At 36.8% G+C, this 22,925-nt stretch overlaps 1 protein-coding gene across 4 annotated transcripts in view; it reads left to right on the forward strand.

Annotated features, from left to right (window-relative positions):
* Positions 1-10,798, forward strand: part of PTPN4 (protein tyrosine phosphatase non-receptor type 4) — a 192,316-nt gene extending 181,518 nt beyond the window's left edge. For all 4 annotated transcript variants that reach the window (XM_073885052.1, XM_073885066.1, XM_073885059.1 and 1 more), the window contains one exon: positions 2,943-10,798. In XM_073885052.1, coding sequence (XP_073741153.1) covers positions 2,943-3,029 — 87 coding nt within the window. In that variant the 3' untranslated portion in view covers positions 3,030-10,798. The remainder of the gene's footprint in view (positions 1-2,942) is intronic.
* Positions 10,799-22,925: the final 12,127 nt, after the last annotated feature.

The following is a 22,925-nucleotide window of genomic DNA, read 5'->3' on the forward strand; positions in this document are numbered from 1 at the left end:
TTCCTGGGGTAAATCTTACTTGGACATGGTGTACAGTTCTTTTTTATATATGATGCTTGATTTGAATTGCTAGTATTTTCTTGAGGTTTTTGTATCTATATTCACACATAATGCATTTTTAATTATAGTAAAATACACAACATAAAATGTACCATCTTAACCATTTTTAAGTATACAGTTCAGTAATGTTAAGTATATTCACGCTGTTGGGTAACCTATCTCTAGCACTTTTTCATCTTGCAAAACTAAAACTCTGTACCCATTAAACAACAACTCTCCATATCCCTCTCCTCCCAGCCTCTGGCAACCAGCATTCTACTTTCTGTTTCTATGAATTTGACTACTCTAGGTGCCTCATATAAGTAGATTCATACAGTTTTTGCTTTTTTGTGACTGGCTTACCTCAGCTTAATATTCTCAAGGTTCATCCATGTTGTAGCATGTGGAAGAATTTCCTTTCTTTTAAGGCTGAAAAATACTTCATTGTGTATACACCACATTTTATTTATCCTTTCATCTGCCAGTGGACATTTGGGTTGTTTCCACACTTTGGTTATTATGAATAATGCTGCTGTGATCCTGGATGTATGGATGTCTCTTTGAGATCTTGTTTTCAATTTTTTTGTATATGTATACCCAGAAATCAAATTGTTGGATTATATCATACATAATGAGTTTAGGGTTGTTGTTTTTTTTACCGTTTGTATAAAGTCAGAATTCAGATACAATTCACAAATTTTGATTGGTTTATGTCTCCTAAATCTCTCTTAAACTATCACTTCTTCCTGTGTCTCTTTCTTTTTTCTTGCAGTTTATTTGATGAACAAACCAAGTATTCTCTGTATTTCCTAAAAGTGGTAAATTGATCTATAGACTTGAACAAATTAGGTGATATTCTGTTCTTTCAAAAGGCACTTAATGTCTGGTTGTCTTTCTTTTTATGATGTTAGTAGCCTTGGATGATGAGTGCCTGCATTATTAACTTATGGGGCTTGAAGAGTGGTGATAGTCTATTATTCCTTCTTTAAAGAGAAATTTTCCATCAGCTATTGATTAGCCAGTGGTATATACAGGCAGTATAGGAAAAGCAAGATAAACACTTAATGCTTTCCCTTTATAAGTTTTCAGTATAATGAGTTGGTTCACTTGCCTCTTCTAATGGTGACCTCATACTTTTGTTTGTTTTGATATTATTCTGAAATCATGGACTTAAACATATGTGATATGTTTCAACCCATTGTAGTTACTTTTTTTTAATGATGCCCCATTTTTAATGATGTCCCATTTTTGGGCCAGCAGGAACCTATTCAGCCTGGCTCCTAATCTTTTTTTGTCAAGGTCCTAGTAATGGATAGCTTCTTTGCTAGTAGTGAAGATATCCAGGCCCCAGCTTAAACTCTCCCCGCCCCAGTTTTAGAATCCATAATTTCCCCCAGAAAGTAATGTGTTTTTGTTTATTTTGTTTTTGAGAAATTATTTTAGAGACCACCTTCTGAGAAGTAGGTGTTTTTATTGCTGTTCAGTTGGTGTTAGTATTTGTCTCTAGAAATCTTCCATTGCCAGAGTTAAGAAAACAAACTTAGGAGTTAATACCAATGCTTCCAATACAAATTTAGGACCACAGTGTTTTTACTTAATGTGGTCTACTTTACATCTTATACCCATTCATCTTTAATAAGAATAAATGGTTCTCTACAATACCAGCAATGAAAGATTTAGACTGTGACAAGTACTCATTTGTTTTATTACACATGACATAACAGTCTCATAGTAACAAAAAGAACACTACTGCCACCGACAAAATAGTTCCTAAAAAGAATTTTCAGTTTTTTCCACTTTTTGGGTATATTCTTTGAGATACTCGTATTACTGTTACAAAGTCCCTTGAAATCGCTCCTCTCTGTGTGGTTATGCTGTCAACTAGACAGACACATTGATTTGTTTCAGGTTATTTTCAACTTAGAGATCTTTTAAATTAATGTTCTAATTATGGGATATATTTATGTGGTTCCAAAGCAAAATCTGTAAAAGAAGGAAGTATATTCAGTGAAGTCTAGTCTCTACCCCTCTCCTGTACTCTATTCCCTCTGTCCCTTTATAGGAAATCATGTTTTAATGATTTGTCCTACCCTTTTTTATAACATATATATTGAGATAGGTAGACATTTGTATTCCTCCCCCCTTTTCTTTTATAAAGAGAATACATTGTGTGCATTTTTCTCTGCAGTACTTTTTGACTGAACAAGATATTCTCGGGGGCGCCTGGGTGGCTCAGTCAGTTAAGCATCTGTCTTTGGCTCAGGTCATGATCTTAGGGTTCTGAGGTCAAACCCCACGTTGGGGTCCCTGCTAAGTGGGGAACCTGCTTCTCCCTCTGCCTCCCCCCAACTTATGTTCTCTCTTTCTCTCAAATAAAATAAATAAAATCTTAAAAAAAAAAAGATATTCTGGAATTATTTTATAGTGATCTGTAGACTTTCATTTCTTCCCCTCCCAACTTCCCACCACATATTCCCCTGTGAGAATGTGCCACTCGTTACTCACCTAGGCCCTTCCTGGTAGCCATTTGGATTGTCCCTACCCTTCGTTATTATAAATAATCTAGCAGCAAATAGCCTTATTTATGAATGTATATTTTCAATTTCTTTTTCTAGTTTATCTTTGGATAGATTCCTAGAAGTGGGATTGCTGGGTGAAAGGTAAATTAACGTAAATTTATTGGATGCTGCCAAATTGTAGTATTTTACATCCCTACTAGCAATGTATGAGTGTGTTGCCAACAAAGTATGTTGTCAGACTTTATTTTTTGCCATTCTGTTGGTGAAAAATGGTATCTCTGTGCAGTTTTACTTTGCCTTTCTTTAATAAGCAAACCAAGTGAGTTTTTTTGTTGTTGTTGTTTTCTAGTTTTTCTGATCAGTTCTATTCTTTCTATTTTTCAGAGTCAATACAGATTTGTATGTGAAGCTATTTTGAAAGTTTATGAAGAAGGATTTGTTAAACCCTTAACAACATCATCAAATAAATAAGAAAGCAAAAGTCTGGGACATGTGTCAGAAAACTGCTTTCTCTTATATTCACTGTGCCATAAATCTGCTTGCAGGAAATGGCATTTAGACAAAACAAATGAAGAACTAACAAAAACTGAAAACTTCAGCACTGTTGCACTTTATGTTTAAGATAACGTCACTCTCTCAAAATCTGTAATTCACGTGTTTGAAGACTATTTCATGCTTTGCTCCGAACAAATAGTGAATAACTGAGTATGTTCAGGGTAATTTATGAAATTTGTGGTGGTGCCATGCAGTCCCCTTCTGGTAGAATTGCCACAAACAAGGCTCAGAATTATCATCATCTCTGTTATACACCTGTATCTTGAAAGCAAAAAGAAGTAAACATCAGGAGTCAGCTCTGGTGTTTCCCAGTGATTCATGTACTTATTACTATACTGGTTACCAGATTTTTATTTTTTAAATTTTAGCAATATCATTCTCAATATTAGCCAGTACACTGCCTATGGATGCAGCACATCTTTCCCTGTACTCCCCCTGTAGAGACCTGCTGTTCATGAGAAGAAAGATGGAATTTGCTTTTCCCAGGAAATGCTGCACATTGTCCATTTACCAGCATCTTATAGAAAGTATAAATATGAATCTACAAATTTTCTTGAATTTAATAATGTAACTTATATTTATCATAAGGTTGGCTTCTTCCAAATCATGTGATTTCACATACTTGATGTAAAGGAATGCATGCATTGTGTCTTAACCCCTTAAGTGCCTTGAGACGTCTTTGTATGTCTAATGAAAAGGCACTCATTTGACCCCACTAGGAGGTATGTATGTATAGTGTACATTTACATTTTTATGCATTTTGAATCAGCTCACATTTTAAAACATAGCTTCTTGTATGAAGAGTTACGCAGTCAAAAAAGGGTATGGAAATTCTATTTCTTACTCAATTTTCCTGTATTTTGCCACAAGAAGCAAAGGTAATTTGTGTTCTACTGAGTGAGCATGCTGCTGCTATGGAATTGTCAAAAATCTGCTCATGCCTTTCCTGAGGGACAAGGGTTACAGTTTAGCAGCTCAAGTCAAAAGATGCTTTATTATTCAAGTTTTCTATTTATTTTATCCCTAACTTTAGAAATGGCACCTAATATGCACATTAAAGTTAAACATATTCATATTTTCGCTAAAGATAGAGTAGTTCATTGTGATTTATTTCTATCACTGTCTAAATTATTACTCTAACGCATTCATTTCAGTTCATTTCAAGCTTTGTTCACACTGGTCTGTTGGTTGGGATACTTCAAACAGGGAATGAAATGTTACTGACTTATTTCTAAATGTAATCCCTCAACTGAAATGAGGGTTTTGCTGGGGTTTTTTTGTATACAATTAAATTACTCCAGTTTATATATATACTTATTAAGTTACAAGCATGTTAATATGGAGAGTTTTGATTGTCCAGCCTGATGGAGGATCTGATTCCCTTTAAGGATGTGTATATTTTCCTCTTCAGGATTTTTTTTAAGTCTGTAGAGAGATAGAACTTTAAAATTGCCCAGTTTTAATATAAGTGGAAATTTGCTCACCTATTGAAATGTTATGTTACACAATTATATGGATTATGGTTAAAACAGATTCATTTCCTAGTGGTTTCCAAATACTTCTGTATAGTCTTGATAAAACTTAAGAGTTGAATAGTTTCGGAATGCCATTTAGTATGAGGGGGAGAATGCACGTTTAAAAATCTTCAGTGTAATCGAAATGATGTTATTTCAAATATTCAGAATCCATAATAATAAATTTTAGGAAGTTAAGTCCTAAACATTAATAGCTAAGATATCAAATAAATTATTATAATCAAATATTTTAATTTTTTAAGAGAAAAGTAACATAACCTTTATGTCAGAGAGAAATTCTCCTATCCCTGGGTTTCACAGCCAAGAAAGTATAAATTAGTAAATAACTATAGTCTTATTTGAACATTCCATTCTCTACCAACAGATAAATACAATTTAGGCTGCTCTATGACATCATGATAAGTTGAAAAATGAACAAGTAAAATCATGTTGGGGGTCTACATAATTAATAACTGTTTTGATAGTTTTTACCTAAATTAAAATCTGTTCTAACAGTATGGATAGAATATGACAACCATAAATTAAAAAGATAAAAAGACACAGTTGTATAGATATAAACAGATAAATGTCATGGTTGGTATGTTCTTTAACTTACAGTTTTGTTTACACTTCTGAGATAAACTCTAATAATTTGTTGGCAATGAGCACTGTTGCCTTTTGTAATCATTAATTCCAGTCTTTAACTGATAAATATTAGAAGTTTAGAATTACCTTTAAGTTTCTCACATATGGATTTTTCATCTGGTAGCTACTGTCTGTCAGTATTTTTATGTATAGAAAAGATCCTTTTTAAAGACATATTTATTAGGATCTTAAATTTAAAATAAATTATCCTTCACATCTTCTTAAAATGGATATGCTAATTATGCTTCTCTGTTCACCCAACAGATAAGACTTTATCCATTACACCTAGGAATTTTTTAACCTGTTTATCAATCTAAATAGGGTTCTAGGAATAATCCTAGCTTTAATATGCTAAGTAGTTCTAGATTCCATTCATATCAGTGTAATATTGTGTAATAAAATGTCAAATTTCTTGTATCTGAACTACTCTCCCCCTCCTTCCATAGTTCACCTGTTCATTCATCCCCCACACACACACACTCTAGAAGTCAGTGCTGTTATTCTCACAAATGGAAATAGGTATTGGTGAATCAAGGGGCTTTGTAAATGCTAAGAAATGTTAGTGAAAACCTTTCCTCTCTGATTTAAAATGGTTTTACCAGGTTCATTTCAAAAGTTTTATTGAGCATCAGATTTGTGTCAGCACTGTGTACATAGCATGAAGAATATTTTGGAATAGACTTTACATTCACAAGAAGAATTGGTAGTATTTGTTAAACAAGTGCATCCATTCAAAATAGAGGCCGAGTAAACAGTGTAAGAAATAACGTCCTTTGTGTGGCCTGCCAGCACAAGTAAGAGGGGGGGAAAGGGGTTGATCGTTATGATTAAGAGTAAAGAGAAAATTTATATATAAAAACTGACTTCAAACTTAAAGAGGTATGGTAAGCCATTAAGACACACACTTTTGTGTGCTTATATATTTGTGTGTTTCATAAAGGCTGATGCTAACAGGGGTAAAGGATTATTTTAAGTGCAGAGTTGTTTATAATGTGTTGGCAGATCTGATCAGGTCTAATCAGGTATTTGAGCAAAAGTCTCCGGTCTCCACTAAAAATACTCTTAACTTGAGAGCTGAAAGGAACCTGAATGGTTTTATCTAATCTCACCTTCTGTTATTTTAGGCATCATATATGAAGAGCATAAATTCTTGTGAATTTTAGTCTGTTTCAGCTCAAGAATTATACTCAGGCAGTGTTTTCATTTAATAACTATGATGACCTTAGAAGATGTCACTTAATTTAGAAAATAAGTAGGTTTTCAAAGGTGATCCTAATTAGGACCCTGACTTCAGTTTGCTAGTCATGCTTCCCTGATAGAACATAAGCTTTTGTAAAGTATTTAGGCTGATACACATGCAGTATGAAAACATTCTGAAATGTAAATTAGAAGACTAATTTTAAAAGCACTTAAAACATAGAGCTAGGATTTAGAATATATGTCCACTTATAATAAAATAATTTATGTTCATAATGTGAACATGTAGTAGAATTAAAGCATTACTTATTTTATGATCTTATCAGGAAGAAAGAAACAAGAATTTTTAATAATGTTCTATTTAATACCTGTGTTTTGAATATTTAAGATACTCTGATAGTAAGGTTGCCAAAGTAGTTTTGAATTCATTAAAATTATTTATACCACAATAAGGTGGGATGTGTTTACATCTCTTATTTTGTAGTTTAGATGAATTTACATATAAGTCATTTAGAGTAAATACATTATGGTAAATATTGTTGGAATAAACATCTCTTAATAGTGACATGAAAAAGATGAATTATGTCACAGCTGGCTTTTATGCCACATCAACAAAGTAACAATATTATCATTGCTTCCCAGAGTTGCTTTAACTTTCCAACCACAATGTCTGCAGTCATTTTTGCATGTGTGTTGTTTCCTCTAAGTAAAACAGCTATGTTATTAAAACCCACTGGATTTTCTCAAATATCAGAATTACTGATCTGTTGGCAAAGATTTATTTGTGTCTCAGTGTGATCACAACATAAGTTACAGCAACTGTTTTATAAAATTCTTAGGGAATTGTATAGCTACTAAGGAATTTACATAATAAAACATTTTTGAGAGCTAACTGCTAATAGATAAGTTCAGCAATTTTATAGAGCCCATGAAATCCCTAAAATGTATTTTTGGGGTTCAGCTTACTTTACAATGTCTACAACTACTAACATAGTTTTTTGTTCTATACCAACTTCATTTATTCTTTTTTTCTGACTTCATTTATTCTTAGTAGCAATTAGTACAGTAAGCCTTTCATTGTTATCAAAAACAAGTCCTATATCAGCGAGAAATTAGACACTTTAATTTCATAATCTTGGTGAGGTTGTCCTGGGTAGACACCAAATAGTTATTTCTGTTTCCATTTCTAGATTTTGCCGCTACTTATTTGTATGTTTTTCTGCTGCAGTTTACTGTTGATTTCTAAAGTTCTATAGTCATTGTTATTTTTATTTTAGCAATCCAAGCTAAATGGGCGGCCATAGGTAGTATCTACTGGGGTGCAGTCCATCAACATTGACTAGATGTGGTTCCGTTCATAAAGGAGAAAACCAATTTTTTTTTTATTTACAAAGTGAGAAGTATTAGCAATATTGCAAGTTAAAGACTACAATTTTAGTTGAAAGTCCTAATGTTTAACTTCCTGAAACCTTTTAAAACTTCCAATGAAAGAATGAAAGTGTTTAAAAGCCTTGTGCTCATAAAAGTTTCAGTTAAGCACTAGAATTTTCCTACTTATTGTGTAAATGATAGAGAAAATATTTTTCTATGGACAAGAGATTGAAACTGTTAACTTCTTTTACTTCATTGTGTAAAAAGGAGAATGATATTTGTATGTCTTTCATGCTGTAAGAAAAATGAATGTATCTTTGAAATGTTATTAGAATTATGACTTGATTCTAAGGATACTCTTTGTTTAAAAAAGTCAGCAAAGGATTGAAAAAAAGGAAGAGTGTATTCTTCATTCTATAAAATCAGTTTTAGAAGAGAAATGTAATTTTCATTATAAACAAGAGCAATCATTACTGAAGCATATTTCAAATATAATGTACATTCTTTTTGTTTTGTTTTAGCTATAGAATAGAAAATTCTAGAAAGAATTTTTGTCAAGAAAATTTGTGCTTACTATTTTTAAGTGTAAAATAATTGTAGACTTCTGGAGTGTGGAAGGGTGTTTTTGTGTGAGGGTAAACATTCTGCTGCATGTGTTTACCATGAGGGAACGTTCTCAGGCATTGTCAACTGTGGCAGCCACAAATAAGGACATCGTTGTGAATGTGACTTTGGTGAAGCCAGAAGTCTGTGCCTCAGATTTACTACAGTAAATATGTGCAGAGGCCCCTGGCAAATAGTTTTGCCTATTATCTGTATCTTGGACAGATAAGACCACTGAGCCCAGTTCTGACTTGTAACAGTGGTGTCTTAGATGCTTAAGGGTTATTAGGCTGAACAACAACAAAAACCCTACATTTTTAACCATCTTTTAGGCATGATTAATTTGTTCAATGGTCTCTTTAAAGGGTAGTATTTATTAATTATTACTTGTTAAACTTGACTCAGTGGGGCCTTCATTATTTTGACTCCTGCTTCCATCCCTCTAACTTTTAAGTCATTAATTTCATTTTATAGTAGTCTTTGTGAAGTAAATACCCTGAACAACTATAAGGTGATATCTTTCTTCACTAGCTATTTTTTTAACTGTTTTTAAGAGATTACTATCGGGCCCCCTCAACCCTGAGAGTTTCCAAAATTTAGTAAATTTTACTTGTGATAACTTTAACTGAAATGCCACCTTACTAAATGAAATTATCACCATAAAGTCATCAGGGAGGATCAGCCCAGTTTACAGTCTTAAACCCAAATAGGTGCTGACGTTTGATTTCCCCAAATCCACTGTAGTCACAATTGAGCCCATTTTACCTTTTATTTAAAAGAAGCTTTTTGGGTTTTGCTCCTGAGTTGTGTTGCAGTTTTTGCCTTCCCTGGTAAGAAAATTTCAGTCCAATTCTGGAATTCTCTGCCACCCATCTTTTCCAACCCTTTGGTGAGTTCACAAGATCATCCAGTCTTTCTTGTATTCTGTAGAGTAGGTCAGATTTCAATGCTGAAATGATTTCTTGAATTTTAAATAGTAGCACTTTATTTCATGCTTACTACTGACTTAATTTATACATTTAAAAATAAAATCTAGTAGGAGTTTTGTAAATATGGAAAAAACTTTAATGGATTAGTATGTAGAGCTCATTGGATTGGACCCAAGTAAAATGCTTTACAATGATCTCTTGATCTTTTGATATTTAAAAGGTAACGTGTGATTTTAGCTTTGCCACTTTTCTGTAATTTATTTAGTACAGTAAAGACTACCCAGTTGACTGAGTTGACTGTCTTACTGGACTCTTGAGTTCTCTCAGCTAGCTTCAACCAGGTTTGGTTTACAGTAATCATTTCTGCTTTGCATTTTTTGTACATTACATGAATACTTGGAAATCCATTTGTTTGGTTTTAAGTTGTAGGTAGGGGTTAAGTCAATACTGCACCACAAGTAAGTTGAAGAGGGCAAAGTCCTGACACTCTATATACATGTCAAGGGGCAGGATTTAAGACACTAAAAACAGTTTACATTAAGCTGTTTTCATTTTCTATCATTAGAATATATGTGCTTAAAAAAATTAAAAACTGTCCACCCAGTGTTCTCACAGCATCAGGACATTGCAGTTACAAATCCATATTGTAATCTTTTCAGATGAGAAAAGCTAGTCTTTATTTTCTACAGTGTAGGCTTAATTTTAGGACAGATAATTTACTATATACTCATCAGTGATATTTTTAAGTAGTTTTACAAATAATTATTTCTATGTAGAGGGTTATTAATTTGGGTTTTTTTTCTTGTAACAGGTGCTATATGTAAATATGAAGGGCGAAAAGTCACTTAGTTAAAAGTCTAGTTTATTTTGTAATTAAAATATGGTTTTGCATTTCTGCTGTCATTTCACGTTTGATCATACTGAACTAGTAGCAAAATGGAATTAGCCCCTTAATTTTTTAAACCATCTTCCCTCATTTCACAAAAACAACTCTTTCCATATGGTTTGTTTCCATAAATAAGAGGCAGAGAAGCTTAGGATTCATTTAAAATGTGTAAGCTTGAATTTGGTCAACACTGGATAATTTGAAAATCATACTCTGCATCTGTCACTGCAGCTTACTGTATGCTTGAAAGGCCTTGTGTATTTGTCTTAATTTCAGTGAAAAATTAGAATTCCTGCAGTTTATTCATGTAAAAAAAATTCTATGAATACTAACAGCAGACAGGATAAAAGTGCCAATTTGCATTAAAACTGTTTGAGTCCTGAGAGCGATTATGTTATGTGAAATGCTTTTACACATATTTTGTTGGCCATATTTCATTTTGATTGAACAATAGTTGTTCAGGTACAAACGTGAAAAAACTAGCTGTGACTTTTAATTGTTCAATTGCAAAATAAAGATGTGCTTTAGTAATTTAAAGTATAGGAGTTTTGAAGATTATTTTTTTGTTGTTGGGCTTGTCTAACACTGGTTATATTCATTAATGGGTGATCAGAAGGAACTGGGAGATGCTAAGTGCAAAGTTTATTTCTAGAATTCCTGGTTCACTAATGGCTGTGTGTGGGGAGGGGGTAGGATTATTAAGTAAGGAACTAAAAGGGATTTAGAGGATTATAGAATGTCTGAGGAAATACTCCTTCACTGTGACCACTGCTTGACTCCTCTCTTCTCCCAGCACTAGCCCCTCTTCTGGTATTCGTAACATAAGATCTTGTCAAAGTAAGGGACCTTTCTAAATTCCATATTTATATCCTTTGCTTATTTTTATATCAGGTTGTTTAATGTTTTATTCATATGAGATGTTGGAAATTAAAAATTTAGTCACTTGACAGTCCTATATATTTATATGTTGCAAACCCTTTTTCTTAACGGTGTTTGACTTTATTCTTTTGCGGGGTTGGAGGGACATGATGACATTTTTTAATACTTTCATTAACAAACGTATCCGTCTTCTCCTTAGTGACTTCTGAGTTTGGGGTATACCTGCAAAAGCTTTTCTCTAATCCCTATTAGCATTACATCTGTGACTGAAAGCTGTCTTAACCACCATCCAAGTAACCCACTCAGACTGCACCCAGCTTTCCAGTCTTTTTTATTTTTTAAGATTTTATTTATTTGTCAGAGCACAAGCAGAGGGAGCAGCAGGCAGAGGGAGATGCAGCTCCCCACTGAGCAAGGAGCCCATGCAGGACTCCATCCCAGGACCCTGACCTGAGCTGAAGGCAGATGCTTAACCAACTGAGCCACCCAGGCATCCCTCTACTTTTCAGTCTTGTTCTCTTCTTGCCACCATTGACCGCTCTTAATCATGCCAGAGCTCTTTCGGTTCCAATTAGGTTGTAAGCTTACTAAAATTAGTTGTGCTTATTTGCTAACCTATACATGCAAACTTACGTTTATTATGTAAGCCAGTGAAATGTGTGTGAAAAGCAAGAGGCTTGGGTTTTTGCAAAAGCCTTACGATGTCATTAAAACTTTATTAAAAATAGGTATGAGCAAGACAACTATGAGAGACTTAACAAAAAATGATGTATTTGAGGGGCACCTGGGTGGCTCAGTCGTTAAGCGTCTGCCTTCGGCTCAGGTCATGATCCTGGGGTCCTGGGATCGAGCCCCCACTCTCTGCTCTGCTTCTCCCTCTCCCACTCCCCTGCTTGTGTTCCCTCTCTCGCTGTCTCTCTGTCAAATAAATAAAGTCTTTAAAAAAATGTATTTGAAAAACTAACAAAAAAATAGATGAGGGGCGCCTGGGTGGCTCAGTCGTTAGGCGTCTGCCTTCGGCTCGGGTCATGATCCTGGGGTCCTGGGATCAAGCCCCACATTGGGCTCCCTGCTCGGTGGGAGGTCTGCTTCTCCCTCTCCCACTTCCCCTGCTTGTGTTCCCTCTCTCGCTGTGTCTCTCTCTGTTCAATAAATAAATAAAATCTTAAAAAAAAAATAGATGATGCACTCAGGGTTTGTTTTTTTGCAACAGAGACTAAGGGACTATAATTGGGCTCAAACCCAAAGTAAAAGACCTTAGCCCTACATTAAAAAAAAAAAAAAAAAAAAAAAAAACGAATAGATATTTATCTGCCTTAGGCTAAAACAAAATGCATGTATTTTTTTATTTCTCCTTTAAATGTTTTTTTATTTAGCCAACTGGTCATTAGTTTTGATCCCATCAAATATGGTTTCTACCATAATTATGTAAAAATTCCTCCCTAATATTTAGATATTAGGACAGTTTTTAAGACAGTTTTTAGACAGTTTTTAAGTTTTTGCTATTAAAAATGATACAGTTAACCTTTTACATATTCCCTTTTAAATTATGCTTATACATATGGGTCAACTATATATAAATTTTCCCCCAACGTGTTATAAAAATGTTCAAACATAAAGTTGAAAGAATTGAACAGTTAACATCTATATACCCATCCCCCAGGTTCTGTAATTACCCCATCCTGCTATACTTGCTTTATTACTTGTCCATCTACCTAAGCCTCTCCATCCATCAATAAGTCTTTTATGCATTTGTAAAATGATGTTGCCTACATCTGTATACCTCACCCCTGAGCACTTCAGCTTGCATATCACTAATAGTCAATAATTATCTCCTTTTGACATAAAATTTTTATCAGTAAGATAAATATTAGGTCTACCATTCATTATTTTCTTTTTTTTAAGATTTTATTTGAGAGAGAGAGCACGAGCACAAGTGAGAGGGAAGAGGCAGAGGGAGAGGGAGAAGCAGACTGCTGAGCAGGGAGCCCAGGGCAGGGCTCAATCCCAGGACCCTGGGATCATGACCTGAGCCGAAGGCAGATGCTTAACCTGAGCCACCCAGGCACCCCTACCATTCAGTAAGTTTTAACAAATGTATATATTTATGGAACTCAAACCCCTATGGGGATCAACAGGTACAAACTTAGTTATAAAATGAGTAAGTGAAGGGGATGTACAGCATGGTACTACAGTCAATAATATTGTATCGCAAATTTGAAAGTTGATGAGAGTAAATCTTAAAAGTTCTTATCACAAGAAAAAAATATTTTTAACTCTATGGTCTCAGATGGTAAGTAGACTTATTGAGGTGATCATTTCACAATGTATACAAATGTCAAATCATTATTTTGTATACCTGAAACTAATATGTTGTATGTCAACTACACTTCAGTTAAAAAAAAAAAAGGGAGGGGGTGATGTGCCTGGCTGGATCAGTCAGTAGAGAATGTGGCTTGTGATCTCCAGGTTGTAGGTTCAAGTGCCATGTTATGTATAGAGATTACTTAAAATCTTAAGGAAAAAAAAAAGGAAAAACCTACACAGGGATTTGACAGAGAACCATTTCCATCACTGGAGAGACTTTCCCTTTCCCCTGTCACCTTCACTCCCTTTATTAGTTTTCTGGGGCTACCATAACAAAGTACCACAAACTGGGTGCCTTAAAACAACAGAAATTGATTGTCTCACAGTTCTAGAGTCCAGAATCCAAACTCAAGGTGTTGGCAAGGCCATGCATCCCCTGAAGGTGCTAGGGAAGGACCTATTCCATGTGTCTTTCCTAGCTTCAGGTAGCCTTAGACCTTCCTTAGCTTTTAAATACACCACTCCAATCTTCCATCTTAACATGGCCATCGTTCTATAAGGAAGCCAGCGCATGGATTGGATTGGATTAGAGGCCCATGCTTCTCCAGTAGCACCTCATTTTTTTTAACTAGTTACATCTGCAATGACCCTATTCCCAAATAGAGTTACATTCTGAGGTACTGGCTGTTAGGACTTCAAAATATCTTTTGTGGGGATGGACACAAAATCTACAACATAATCAGAAGTGGTGAGTATTCCAAATTCTTATATATATATATTCATTTTACTCAAAATTTCTGAGATTCATCCATTTCTTGTTTTCTTTTTATTAGTAAGTAGTAGTCCATTTTATTAATATAGCACAGTTTGCTTAGCCTCCTTTTAATGGGTAGCTGGACTTTGAGACATTCTCAATTTGTGGGATTTTATCAACAAAAAATGCTATGAACAGGGCACCTGGGTGGCTCAGTTGGTTAAGCATCTGCCTTCTGCTCAGGTCATGATCCCAGGGTCCTGAGATCCAGCCCTATGTTGGGTTCCCTGCTCAGCGGGGAGTCTGCTTCTCCCTCTTCCCCCCTGCTCATACTCTGTCAAATAAGTAAATAAAATCTTTTTTAAAAAATGCTATGAACATTCCTTTACAAATCTGCTTGTGAACACATGCTTTCATTTCTGAGTAAATATCTAATTGCTGGGTACATTAAGTATATCTTAAGTTTTTGTTGATACTGTCAAAATTGGCTTCCAAAAATGAGTATCACTTTATAATCTCATCAATAATGCATCTGTGTTTCCACCCTTAGTGGATATTATGACTCTTTTAAAAATGTTCTCATGTAATAAGATATATTAAATATGATTTGCCAAATGGAATATCTTTTTATATTGTTTATTGGCCATGCATATTTCTTTTCTAGTGAATTGCTTACTCAGGTCCTTTGTGTTTCGCAGCTTGGTCTATTTAAACAACAAAAAGCTATTTGGGCCATGAGGGAGTAATAGGGTCCAGAGTCATCCTCCTGGTATAAACAACTGGAAAACAGGACAAAATATAGGAAACAATTTTTGCAATATAGGACAAAAGTTAAAGAAGACTATAATTCCTGAGAAAAGATAAGTGAGGTGAGCCATATGATAAGCTAGGTTTCCTTCGTCAAGGCAATTTATAAACTGAGGCAGGAATATGGAGCCCAAACAAGACTGGTAATCTTGCTACCTAGGAGACAGGTGTCAAAGTTTTGGGAAGCTGGGGCTGTTAGAAGGTATGGAGCAAAGTTCCAGAGAGGAGTAAACCACCTAAAGATTTCAATAAATTTACATAGTCACTTTGGGTCCTAGACTGAATAATAATCTTCAAATATGGTGAAACCCCGTGAGGCCAAACTTCTAAGGAAAGACAATTACCAAGTTGTAGGATGAATATTTCCAGGGCTGGCCACAAGGATGAGAATAATTCAAGTTTCTTTCAGGTAGAGTAGAGAAGCCTCTTTGAAAATACAAGGTAGTCAGCCAAAACCCAAGAAAGACCAAACTTTAAGACCAAGCTGTAGGGTAAAAGCTACTCTAGACTCATTTAGAAGATTTTTAAAACAAGCTTCAGAATGATTAAACTAATTCACAAGTTACTTAACTGCTTAACTGATACGAAGTCCATTTATTTAATTTTTTAGATTTTATTTATTTTAGAGAGCCTGAGAGTGGGGGGAGGAATAAAAGAGGAGGGTTAGGGAGGGGGAAAGAATCTCAAGCAGACTCCTCAGTGCTGAGCACGGAGCCCCTCCTGGGCTTGATATTACAACTCCTAGATCTCCACCCCAGCCAAAACCAAGCCTCAGAAGCTTCACTGACTGAGACCTGGGCATTCCCCCAGGTAAAATCTATTTTAAAAATACCATTCAAAGGGTATTCAAGGGGTGGCTCAGTCAGTTAAGCACCTGACTCTTGATTTCAGTTCAGGTCATGATCTCAGGGTTATGATCTCAGGGTTATGAAATGGAGCCCTGCATCCAGCTCTGTGCTGAGTGTGGAGCCTGCTTAAGATTCTCTCTCTCCCTCTCCCTCCCTCTCCTGCTCCTATGCTCCTCCTCCCTCTCTAAAAAAAAAATAATAAATACCATCCGAGAAAGTAAAAGTTATCATGTCCAGCCGCCAAAGAAAAACTGTAGATAGGAAGAAGCAAGGAAATATGACCCAGTGGAGAAAAATCATTTAAGAGAAACAGACGCAGAAATGGCAAAGATGAGATGAGAAGAAAAAGACAATGAAACACGTAGTAAGTAGGATTAATATGTCATGGATGTAGAGGACAACAGAGATAAGGAAAATATTTTTTTTAAGATTTTATTTATTCATTTGAGAGAGCGAGAATGAAAAAGAGAGAGAGCACATGAGAGGGGAGAGGGTCAGAGGGAGAAGCAGACTCTCCGCTGAGCAGGGAGTCCGATGCGGGACTCAATCCCGGAACTCCAGGATCATGACCTAAGCCAAAGGCAGTCGCTCAACGAACTGAGCCACCCAGGCGCCCAGGAAAATATTTTTTAAAAGAACGAATGGCAGTAATGTTTTAGAAGATGGATTAGGAAGTTCCAAGAATCTGTCCTTCCACTTACACAACTAATTAGCTTGCAGATACTCTCTTGAGTAACTATTTTCGGAATTCTGGATCTAGTTGAAATATTTGCAGCATCCACAAGATTGCTGATGACAAGACTGGTAAGTTTTGGTGAGTTTCAGCCTTTCACATGGTAGCAACTACCACCCCCCATCCCTGTAGCAGGGAATAATAGGGATGGCTACCTATGGTTCTGGTGTAGCTTGCTGGAGCCAGAGTGGGCAATAAGGACCTTGTCTTCCAAATATTGAGATTGTGGGTTCTGATTGAGGATTGCTGTGTTTGATCAGCAAGGGGCCAGGACAGAGGCTGGTATTGATTGTTCCAACCCCAGTAGGCTAAAGCTGTTTCTAAGGGATTAAAAACTGTACTTGGTTCCCCTCCTGCTCTTGAGAGCCAGATACTTAAGGCAATATTTGTCAGTCACTGGCTGCCATGGATTAAAAGAATGGGAATGTAAGTGACCCACATACAGAAAGAAATACACACTTGGCAAAAATGTTTTGGAAAGGTAACAAATGAACAACTCCGGATCTCAATAAGCAAGACTCAGTAATTCCTGAGGAGTGGGGAAGTTAGGTTTTCAGAGTTCTCACAACATAATACTCAAAATGTCCATCTCTCAACAAAAATTAAATTACAAAATCACAAAGAAATAGGAAAATATGGCCCATTCACAGGGGGAAAATAAGAATTTGACAAATCATCTTCACGGAAGCCCACATAGATTTATTAGTCAAAGATGTGAAATCAACTGTCTTAGATATTTTCAATAAGCTAAAGGAAACCATGGACAGGAACTGAAGGAAACCAGGAAAACAATGTTTGAACAAAATGAGAATTGAAAGGAACCAAACAGAAGCATCTGACTAGCTCATTCGGTAGAGCATGTGACTCTTGATCTTGGAGTCCTGAGTTTGAGCCTCTCATTGGGTGTAGAGATTACTTAAATAAATATTTAAAAAAAACACACACAAAAATTCTGGAATTGCAAAGTAAAATAACTGAAATTAAAACCCACTAGAGGGGTTCAATAACAGGTATAGGTAGCCAGAAGGAAGGATCAGTGACTTGAAGGTAAGATGATTGAAATTATTTAGTGTCAGGATGAGAAAGAAAAAAAGAGGGGAGGGGTGTCTGAGTGGCTCAGTTGGTTAAGCATCTGCCTTCAGCTCAGGTCATGAACCCAGGGTCCTGGGATCGGGCCCCACATCAGGCTCCCTGCTCAGCAGAGAGAGTCTGCTTCTCCCTTTTTCCCTGCCCCTCTCCCCCATGCTCTCTGTCTCAAATAAATAAATAAAACCTAAAAAAACAAAACAAAACTGAGGTGTCTGTGGTATACCATAAAACATACCAACATAAACATTAAAGGAATTCAGATGGAGAAGAGAGAAAAAATTGGCAGAGAATATATTTGAAATATAGTAGAACCCCCTTATCCATGGTTTCACTTTCCATAGTTTTAGTTACCTGTGGTCACTTGTGGTCTGGAAGCAGATGATCCTCCTTCTGATGTATCATCAGAGGGTCCATAGTAGCCTAACACTACATCACGATGCCTACGTTATTCACCTCATTTCATCTCATCATTACAAGAAGAAGGGTGAGTACAGTACAATAAGATATTTCAAGAGAGACCACATTTATGTAAGTTTTATTACAGTGTTTTGTTATAATTGTTTTATTTTATTAGTTACTATTAATCTCTTACTGTGCCTAATTTATAAATTAAACTTTGTCATAAGTATGCATGTATAGGAAAAGATGTAGTATGTATAAGGTTTGGTACTACCTGTGGTTTCAGGCATCAATTAGGCTTGGAATATATCCCCTGCAGATGGTGGGGAGGGGGGATTACCATAACAGCTGAACATTTTGCAAATCTGAGGAAAGACATGAATACACATGTCCAAAAAGTTCAACGAACCTGAAGCAGGATAAAACTAAAAGATACACACACTGAGATATATATATATATATATATGCTTGTGTTCGTAGCAATGTTATTCACAATAGCCAAAAGTAGAAGCAGCCCAAGTGTCCATCAGTGGATTAATGGCTAAACAAGTGAGATAATACAGTATTTGTCTTTCTCTGTCTGACTCATTTCACATAGCATAATGCCTTCAAGCTCCATCCATCTTGTTGCAAATGGTAGAATTTCCTCATGTTTTCATGGCTGAATGATATTGCATTATATATATACCATACCTTTTCTTTTTTAAGATTTATTTATTTGAGAGAGAAAGAGTACACATGCGCACTCGAGGGAGTTGGGGGAGGAGCAGAGGGAAAGAATCTTCAAGCTGACTCCCCACTGAGCGCAGAGCCTGACATAGAGCTGCATCCCATGACTGATGAGATCATGACCTGAGCCAAAACCAAGAGTTGGATGCTTAACCGACTGAGCCACCCAGGAGCCCCTATAGCATACCTTCTTTATTCATTCATCCACTGATGGATGCTTAGATTGTTTTCATGTCTTGGCTATTGTAAATAATGTTGCTATAAACATGGGGGGGGCAAATTTCTCTTTCCTATAAGGACACCGGTCATATTTGTTTAGGGTTTGCTTAAGTGACTTCATCTTAACTTGATTTCATATGCAAAGACCAATTAAGGTCACATTCATAGGTATTAGGGATTGGAACTACAACCTATCTTTTATAGGACACAATCCAACCCATCATCTGTTCTAATTACATTTTATAGATGAGAAAACTGATGAGAAAAAAATGAATCCTTGTTCAAGTGAGTTACTGGCACTGATCTTTCTACTGTATGTCTTCTAATACCTTTATAGGCCCTGATGTCGGGTCAGTAGTCACAGGTGTGGGGCAGTCAGTGAAAGACCTCATTACTCAAAATGTACCCACTAGTGAGCACTATCAACAAACTGCAAGCTTGTGGGTAATGCAGACTCTGGGTCTCCACCCTAGACTTAAACCTTTGAATAAGGTCTTCCAGTGACATATGCACGTTAACTTTTAGAAATACTGAGCCTTGGCTCCTTCCTTTTTCTTCCCTTGACTCAGTCTCACCATAGTTTCACCATCAGGCAAATCTAATGGCAAAATTTTTTATTTCCGCCTATTACCCAATATTATGAACTTTCCTGGAGCCATCCAAGGCTTTCTCAATTTTTCTCCTCATCATTGTAAAGAAGATGCATAGGCCACCAGATCAGTAGACTCTGGTCCAAATAATGCTGGACAAAGTGATGCCTGAAATATGGATTCATGGAACATGAATACTTAGGTCTTCTTCCCTGAGTCTCCAGATGTAGGGAAAAGCCCGAGTACTTTGGAGAAAGAAGTGACTTGTCTTCAATTCATCCTTCTGTGTCCCTTCTATGCATATGTCTCCGGCAGCCATCCCTCGTTCTTTTAAGGTGTTCTTCAATTAGCCTGTATGGCTAATACTTTAGTGTGAATTTGTTTAAGATCTTATTCCCTCCAGGGACACTTGCAAAGAGAAAAGGTGGACTCTCAAACATGAGATTCTGGCTCAGGAAAGATTTAGCTGGGTAGAGGGAACTACCCAACCACATGAAATTAGGCACAAGTGATGGCCCCATTTTGTAGCCCCTCATCTTCTATTTGCATCCCCAGGTACTTTTGTTCCTTAATCTGTGGTATTTACATTCTCTTATATGTCATGTTGTACACTTTTGAAAACACTTTCAGATAACTTGTTTTCTGTAACACTCGTTACTCCCCTGCGAGGAAGGTAGTATCATCTTTATCCAAACAGACTTGAAAATTGTTTTAGATGTTTTAGCTTCTAAAGTTTAGACTCTTCGCAGTCTACTTACAACGTTCCCTATCTTAGTGGTGTTTCCTGATGACTGGGTTTGTTTTTTGATTTATTTTATTTGCGTGCATTTTTTGAATAGGTAATGCTCTCTTAGATCCAGGGTCTGATAAATGAATTCTTTATGATACCCACTCCCCTGAGAGTATTTTCTTTTCAATGGAGAATTTTTGGAATGCAGGGGTCCTTCAGTCTCCAAGAGAAGTGAGTCTTACATTGGACTTCCCTCTGCTCAGAATACCTTGGCATGAGTGACCCCACCAGTGTGGACCGATTCAGAAAAAAACTATTTAGGGAGTTCTTTACTTTTTTGGAAATCAGCACAAGAGAAGGAGATTTTGCAGGCTTGGGACAAACGTCCTTGATTATTTATTTATTTATTTATTTAAGATTTTTTATTTATTTATTGAGAGAGAGAGAGAATGGCAGAGAGAGAGCACGAGAGGGAGGGAGGTCAGACTCCCTGCCCAGCAGGGAGCCCGATGCGGGACTCGATCCTGGGACTCCAGGATCATGACCCGAGCCGAAGGCAGTCGCTCAACCAGCTGAGCCACCCAGGCACCCCGTCCTTGACTATTTAGAGTTCCAACGTGAAAAAGGAATTATGTTTCTCTTTGTGGGCAGAGGCAGATATACGATGAAGATAATTAGGTTTAAGCTTTAGGTCTCCAGACTTGTGTGGGCCCCTTCCAAGCCCCTGTACCTAATATTGAATCCTTAAATTTGTGTTATTTCACTTAAGAGCCCTCTCTCGGTTGTATGAATTTTAGAACCCACAAAATTGGATCTATCTCTTTTTGTGTGACTCCAGAGAGCAAACCAGGACCTAAGATAGAAAGGGAAATCTAGAGTGAGGATGTTCTATTAAAACCGTCAATTATTTCACTGGCAAAAAATTCAGGAATAAAAGAGAATTGCAATTCAGGACAAGGAAGTTATGGCAAAACCGTAGGCAAGTCCAGTAAACCAAGGAGAGGTTGGCTCTTTTATACAGGAGAGTGGGAAGTTGAGAGGGCTGTTGGAAGACAAAACGTCCATTGAAGTAAACTGGGAGTTCCAAGCATAGGGGCTTTTCATTGGTTGAGTTGTGACGGTCTCTCATTGGCTGGGAAGGAGAAAAACCTTTCTACTTCCTGCTGGGATATTAAAGTAGAAGCTAAACCAGCATAAGGTACATCTTCTCCTGTTGGGTCTGAGTGGAACAGTGTGAGAGCTCCCCCTGCTGGCCTCTCCACTCCATTCTAAACAGTTTCCTTTTATTACACCTCTTGGAGCAATAAAGGAAAATCTTTCCATGGGTTAGGACTATTCCACCAAAAAGTTGGTTATTGTGGTAGGCACCCTCTATAGCGCACCCATAGTCATTCTTCCTTGAAACACCCCCTTTTCCTGCTAATAAAACTTGGATTTGTTCAAGAAGTTAATGGAGAGCCCAGATTGGAGAGCAGGCCTTTCCCCAAACCCCAAGAGTGAATTAGGATTGGTGTAAAGATGTCATGGTGTTCCCTTACCCTATGGTCAGTAAGTAGTCCAAGTCTGGGCAGCTAATCTAGTTCTGACTGATGACACAGTGGGTGGTGGGACTTCATTCCCTGAACTAAAATACAAGTCTTCATGAAGGTCTTTCCCCCTTTCCCTTTCATTCGTGAAAGTCAGAAGGGTTGGAGATACTGTAGCGCTTCTGTGGCCAGAGCATAAAAACCAGACTCAACATGCTAAGGATGGCAGAAGAGAAAGAGCAAAAGTGTTTAGGATCCTTATAGCATTGTTGAGGACCTGAACCGATATCAGGCAGCCATTTACCTCTAGATTATTTATGTGAAAAACATTAAATCCTTATTTGCTTATGTACAGTTAGTTGTATTGTGCATTACTTGCAGCCAAAAGCATTTTTACTTAATTCAGTTGTGTTCCAGGAGAGAAACTTCTCTGTCTCTGGTAGGAGCCAATTAGGGGACCAAACTGCCACAAAATAGGGATATTGGAGAGGGTATTTATGTCTTGGAGGGGAAGATTTGGGGAGGGGACAAATTGTTATTAAGAATAATCTTACATGATTAAAGCATGAACAACTTCGCATGACTTAAGTCCTTAGGTTCCATTCTTCTTCCCCAAGTCTTCATATTTCCCTCAGCCTATAACCATCTTTCTCACCTATTTCTCTCCCCTTATTCACAGTCTCCCTCAACCCCACCCTTGACAGGAGGTAGAGATAAAGATTCAGCAGAAGGGGACAAGAGGACTCTTTCTCCAGTTGGTGAGCTATGCAACAGTTTAGGACAATGAGGTAGGTTTTTACGTCTTGACAGAAAATGCTATTGGTCAGTAAACAGATAAATTACAATGCAGCTTTCAAATGTGTAGATGCTGCGTAATAAATAGTTGGAGGGAGACAGCCCTGATAGACTGAGGGGATGACACTCAAGACTGTAGTTTTCAGGGGCGCCTGGGTGGCTCAGTTGGTTAAGCGGCGACCTTTGGCCCAGGTCATGATCCCAGGGTTCTGGGATCGAGCCCCACGTCTGGCTCCCTGAGCAGGGAGCCTGCTTCTCCGTC

The sequence above is a fragment of the Callorhinus ursinus genome, unplaced genomic scaffold (genome assembly GCF_003265705.2).
Source record: "Callorhinus ursinus isolate GAN/ISIS: 27379988/994484 unplaced genomic scaffold, GSC_fseal_2.0 scaffold2, whole genome shotgun sequence".
NCBI lineage: Eukaryota > Metazoa > Chordata > Mammalia > Carnivora > Otariidae > Callorhinus > Callorhinus ursinus.